The following is a 6,321-nucleotide window of genomic DNA, read 5'->3' as shown; positions in this document are numbered from 1 at the left end:
ACAGAATCAAATCTAAAATACTTTTTATTATAATTACTCGCAATTTTGATGATTTTCTAGAGAAAATGTTGCGAATTTTATAACTATTGATGCTTTGGCACGAAGATTAACAGGTAGTGATATCAACCATTTGTTTTTTGTTCTATTTTCATATTCTGTAACCTCATAAAATGGATGTGAGTAGAGGCTTTCCGTTTTTGTGCTTGGTTTCAAAATAGGCATAACACCTGATAGTTTAAATAAAGTTAATTTATACTAATTGTAGTTTCAATCTGAAATCCTTTCCCATTATATCCTCCATCAGAAACAAAATTTATTTTGATATTATTTGTTAAACTGTAAAGGAGTCCGTAAAATTTTTTCCCGCAAAATTTTCCGTGACTAAACAAATTACCTTTAATGATTTCAGTGATTTCAATATAATCATATCTACACATGTAGCTTTCTTCTATGTTGAACTCATTAACGGTCTTAAGCGATATTACAATCATAGTCAATACAAGGACAAAACGAAATCCGGGAAGTGTTTGAAATGACCACGAACAATTCTTGTTGTGCAAATACTCGGCAGGCCACCCGGGACTTTCGATTGTATAATTCATATTTTTAATTGTGTATCGGCAAGAGTCTGCGGTTTTAATAATTTTGTTATTTCACCTTCGAAACAACTTTTTTTGTCAATTGCTAAAGCATAGCCTGCTCTACAATAGCATTGATAAGTTCTGTATAGATTTTTACAAAGATGTGAACAATTTCCATTCTCTAGTGAGCACTCATTGATATCTAGATGTAGTGAATGATATAAAGATTCACAAACCTATTTGAAATGAAAGTTCAAATCCTTTCCCTGAAATTTCATAATCAGAATTGAAAGAAATAAAAATGCTGCTGGTATTTGTCAGGATTGGAGAAGGAATTTTATTTCCGCAAAATTTTCCATAAGAATGGCCTTCGCCTGCGTGAATAGTTATGTAATCATATCGACAAAACTTAATTGTTTGAAATATTTACAAAATAAAAAAACTTGGTCATATTCGAGATCGAAGAAAACAAATTTCAGATAAATTACATAAGCGTTATTAACATTTATTTTCCATTTGCAAGATAGTCCGTTTTGATAGTTTGAAGGATAGTTTGGAGAAATGAGAATTCCTTGATTTTCATTGATTAGTGCTCCGCATGACTCTATTTTTTAAATGAATCAAAATTAAACCTTCACAATCAACACCATTATCGATTAGCTGATAACCTGGATAACAATCACATTCATATCCTGTCACAGTGTTCCTACATATTTGATCACATAAATCAGTCCCAGAAGCACATTCGTCAATTTCTATTATTTTTAATAATTTTCAGAAATATAAAACCGCTGTAAACAGACAATAAAAAATTTGAGGAGTTCAAAATGTATTTACTATAAAATATCAAGTTGATTTCCTCAGCATTGTTACCGACAAACGATCTTGGAACAACTTTTCCACAATAAACGAAAGAATCAGATTTTTTTTCAGTATAAATTTTTAAATAAGTTTTTTTACATTGATTCGACTCTTCTATCTGGTAAAGAATTGAAAAATATTTAATACGTCAAAAACATAAAAATGTATTTGTAGTTTTTTGCGGCTGTTTGCTGGTTTTAATTTCCAGTGACAAAAAATTTCAAAATTAGGATTCTTTTTTGGGTATTCTATGTTGTAAACATCTTGTATAAGAACATTTCCACCACATGTTTCTATAAATTAATAAAATCTCATTATCTAACCGTCAAAAGAAACTATAGGTAATATTTCAGTTTGCGAAAAGTCATTTACTGTCATTGTAATTAAAGAACCTTGGATTTTTTGGTCAATTTTACCTTCACATAAGTCAACTGAGTTATTTAGTTTTATAAATTTAAAACTTTTTTGATCTTTTAATTTTCCACGATTATTTGCCACATAAAAAACGATATTTCCAGGGATGCATGTTTTTGAATAATTATTTGGATATTTGAAGTTCATGCTAATTAAATTCCCTAAGTTAGCTTTGAATCTCCATGAGACGTCTTGAAAATTTTTAAATAATTTAATATCGAAGATTACTGTTCCATTAGATCCGTATAAATTAATAAAATTTCCTGTTTGAATATACATTTTTAAATCAACCACAAGAATAAAGAATATTGGTCTGTTTAATGTCTCCTTCACTCAAACGTTGACGTTGGCCCATCATTTCAACGATTGAACCTTCAGTAAGTGGAACAATTGTATCAAGATCCTTGTATATTGAAAATGCATTGGAGGAATAATGCATTATACTTGAATAATCATATTCTTCATCCAATGAATCTACCTCGAATATATTCTTTTTGTAAAAATTATATTCTTTCCCTTTTAAATATTTACAGAATAGTATGCCTGCAATTATGTTTTTAAATATTATTTTGACATATTTGTCTCTGTCGTTACGAGTGTGTTCATGCCAGAAACCAATTGAGTGGCCAATTTCATGTAGGGCTGATCCCAAGGTCAAACAATATTCATTTAATGATATATCTTGCTTTCCTCCCGTTTTTCCTACATGGGAACAACATCTAAATATATTGATTACTGAAAGAAACGTACCCACATTCATTTTTGGTAAATAATACATAGTTACGATTATTTTGTGAACGTGGAATAAATTGGAGACATGTGAATTGCTCCCAGATAGCCATTGCATTTCGAATAATCAATATTTGTTCAGCTGCAAACTAGGATCAAATGATCAAACTTTAAACCTTCAAAAAGACGGTAATCAAAATCATAGTAAATTACAGAATTACTCCATAATTTATTTTTCAAAGATGTAGCCGCTCTTTTTCTTTTATATGATTTATAGTTATATTTAACAAAATTAGCATTATTTTTAGAATTATGAGAATCAAAATGAACAATAAGCAATAAGAAAAAAAACATTCTCCTAAATTTTATTTTAACAAATTACGATACTGTTATTTATATATTTATAACTCAATATTTGTAAAACGACATTTCGTATCTATTTAATCAATCTCCAATAATGTCTGTTAAAATATAGATAGAATAATTCTATATTTGTTCAGTTAAAATATAGAATAATTAGAAAAATCGAATTTTGATGATTAACATTCTCATTAAAAAATTAATTAATATTTTCTAATTCAGTTGATTTCTATCAAATTTTTGCTCCAAATTATGAGCAAAAATATATTAGATTTAAATAGATAATGAAGAGAATAAGAAAATTACCCAGGAAAAGTAATTTGTATTAAACATTTTTAATATTTTAGAACCGCGCCAATATGGCGCCTATAATAGGCAGAAAATACTTTTTACCTGGAACAATTGATTGTACCGATTTCTTAGTTTTTAAAAAAACTATGGAAAAAATATCCAAAAGACATACAAAAATACATAATTACTAAAATGAAATCTGGACACTTATATCGAACTGTTTTGACCAAAATTTTTAATTGATAATTTTTGAAATTTGTATATAATAAATTACCCAAAGACTTTATTTATTCAAATAAATTTTAAAGTCATAAAAATCTTTCGAAATCAATTAGATTAAGATGAATAGCTAAAAATAGAAAACATCCGATCTTCTTCCTTTGTGACGTCGGAGGGACCAGTCGGAATTGTTGGGACTTTAGAGGTAAATTCTGGGTCGAAATTAGAAGTATCATCACTAGATTTCTTAATGAATTAAATTGACTAAATTAACAATTTTGGGTTTGAAAGGAGCAGGCAAAGTTTTATTCTCTAATGAGCTGAAGTTTATAGTCTAAAACATTATAACAAAATAACACTATGAAAAAAGAATGTCGCATAACATCCTTAGCATCATTTTCAGAATTCCCAAGACGTTTTTCAGGGTTTTTAATGAGCAACTTAACATGTTCATATTAAAAATCATACTTTAGATATTAAATCTCTCGCATCAGGTTTTTTAATTAATCGCAAGTTAACTTTATCATGAATAATTGAATTAAAGAGTTCATCGTCATCATCTCCAAAAAATGGTGGCTAAAAAATTAAAAAAATATAAACTTGAAAAGCCAGCATTTCGTAAACAAGAACTCCAAGCTGCCACCAATCAATTGAACGGGAATATCGAGCTGAATTTAGCATTTCTGGAGCAATAAACTCTGGCGTCCCACAAAAAGTAGAGGTATAGTTTCCATATGACATTTGCTCCTTGCACAATCCAAAATCAGCGATTTTAACATAACCGTCAGCAGCCAGCATTAAATTGTCAAGTTTCAGATCTCTGTAGAGAATATTTATTTCATGAAGGTATTTAAGTCCAAGTAATACGCACGAAGTATAGAATAATGTCTGAGAATGAGAAAATAAATTTCGTTGGATTTGTGTCATCAAATCCCCACCCACAACGTATTCCATCACGAAGCAGACATGAATCTGAATTAAAAATACAGTTTAGATTTACATCCGTAGTAAAGCAAGAGATTAAATTAACCAAAAAATGATTTTTAGTCACTCCCGCAAAACGTAAAACTTCCATTTCCACTCTGAGAGTGTCGATTTCTCCACGAGATAAAACCTCTTTCTTTTGCTGTACTTTCATTGCAAGTAAAGATTCGGCTTTATCTTTGCATAATATAACCTTAAAATGATGAGAATTAGCAAAAAATAAATTCGATATAAATAAAAAATAACTTCTCCAAAATTCCCACTTCCAAGTACTTTTAAAAGTGAATAGTCATCAATATTATTTTTAAAAGGTCCCTGAGATGTATCCTATAAATCAAATAATCATATAAACAACATACAGATGACATTTTAGAATATTTCGTAGATTCTACAAATAACCAAATATTTGTCCAAACCATCAAACATCGTTTTTTTGCGAACCATTTCACCCCAAATCGGAAGATCAACTCCAAGTTTAGTGGGGCCACACAAATTAAGTCCTAATTGTGAATAAAATAAAAATATAAACTTTTCGGAATTGCCTTCTGTCTTTTTAATGTTGCAGTATTATTTATAAACGGATTTGAAAAACAAATCTTTTTATAAAAAATTTAAAAAATAAAAAAAACTTTAACTGAAAGAACACCCTTAGGAATAAGAGTCAAATCGAGACAATGACTCTTTTCATCAATAAAGTCTTCAAGCAATAAATATTTAACAGCACACATATTTTTTTCTTGATCAAATACTTGGAATTCCAGCTCCTTAGCCTATTTTTAATCAAACTTCAAATTTTGTACTTTAGAAACTTTTATCGAAAATTCACAGTCCATCCAAATTTTTGAAGGAAGACGACAATTTGTCTTTTCAATTTCCTTGTTGTCAATAAGTATGGAAATATATATCATATTTGATTGCTTTCCGAATACTTTTGCGACATTTTTTGAACTTTTGCTAAACTTTTTTGTTTCATTTTCATCGAGATCCGAACATCCGTTAATGCTTAAAACATTATTCAATAAAAACGATGCAACCAGATGCTCAGAGATCCTGTGACTGGAAAAACTTTGGAATTGATTTGGTATAGTGGAAGCGAGTCAAAAAGTGCTTCGTTGTCTGAAAAACTTGTTTTTGATTTATTTTGGCATATTTTATCAGTTATATCTTTGATTGCAGATTTTAGCAAAGCAACTTTTTGTGATGATTTACTTACGCTTTCGGTGGCCTATTTTCATTTATTAAATAATATCAAATACAAGGCGTATACTTTTCTTATTTTTTGAAGATCTTGAAAGTGCTTCCATGGCTCGATTGGCGCCGGTAAAAATAGACTGCTCAATTTTTAAATGATTTTTAAGATCGTGAAGAATAAACTCATCAGGCTCATCTCCACACTCTAAAAAATGAATTTTAAATAAATCATATAAATATGAACAAAATTACTTTTTTTCTTGATATCAAAAAGTTTTAATTGCATTTGGAGCACTTCGATTTTCATGCAAACATTATCATGCATTTTTTGAGTCTCTTCAAGTTCTGTAGATTTATTAATTTGACGAAACTGGATCAACATATTATTTAATCCTTCTTTAGCCTTTCCATTAATAAAATCTTTCACCCTTTTTTGCATTTCAAGACTTTTTAAAATCCTTTCCGTCCTTTGTTCAAGAATTTTATTAATTTCTTCAGAATTGTCATCTTTTAATTTTTAAAAATATTTAAACCGTCAAAGCGGAAGTTAATATCAAGTCTTCCTTCTAAAAGTAGAATATATTCATTAATCTTTTCAATTTCTGTCCGAATTGAATCAACTTTATCATTAATTAGACTTGATTTTTTATTTTGATTGGCTAATTTATTTTTGTATTCAATGGTCAAATTT

General features: G+C 28.8%; 1 protein-coding gene across 1 annotated transcript; it reads right to left on the bottom strand.

The window, feature by feature from the left end:
- Nucleotides 1-598: 598 nt before the first annotated feature.
- LOC115229388 (serine/threonine-protein kinase N1-like) lies at nt 599-6,077 on the bottom strand. The gene is made up of 17 exons (XM_036499189.1): nt 5,883-6,077; nt 5,696-5,835; nt 5,474-5,664; nt 5,240-5,441; nt 5,069-5,209; nt 4,982-5,035; nt 4,799-4,939; nt 4,686-4,766; nt 4,456-4,632; nt 4,056-4,343; nt 3,813-3,895; nt 2,762-2,844; nt 2,607-2,727; nt 2,148-2,575; nt 1,185-1,336; nt 818-989; nt 599-783 (listed from the first exon to the last, which is right to left on the bottom strand). The coding sequence occupies exons 1-17, from the start codon at nt 6,067-6,069 to the stop codon at nt 599-601; spliced, it is 2,826 nt and encodes a 941-aa protein (XP_036355082.1). The 5' UTR covers nt 6,070-6,077.
- Nucleotides 6,078-6,321: the final 244 nt, after the last annotated feature.

This window comes from Octopus sinensis, unplaced genomic scaffold (genome assembly GCF_006345805.1).
Source record: "Octopus sinensis unplaced genomic scaffold, ASM634580v1 Contig12563, whole genome shotgun sequence".
Taxonomy (NCBI): domain Eukaryota; kingdom Metazoa; phylum Mollusca; class Cephalopoda; order Octopoda; family Octopodidae; genus Octopus; species Octopus sinensis.
The sequence above is the reverse complement of the archived record's forward strand: the minus strand, read 5'-3'. Positions and strand labels throughout refer to the sequence as shown.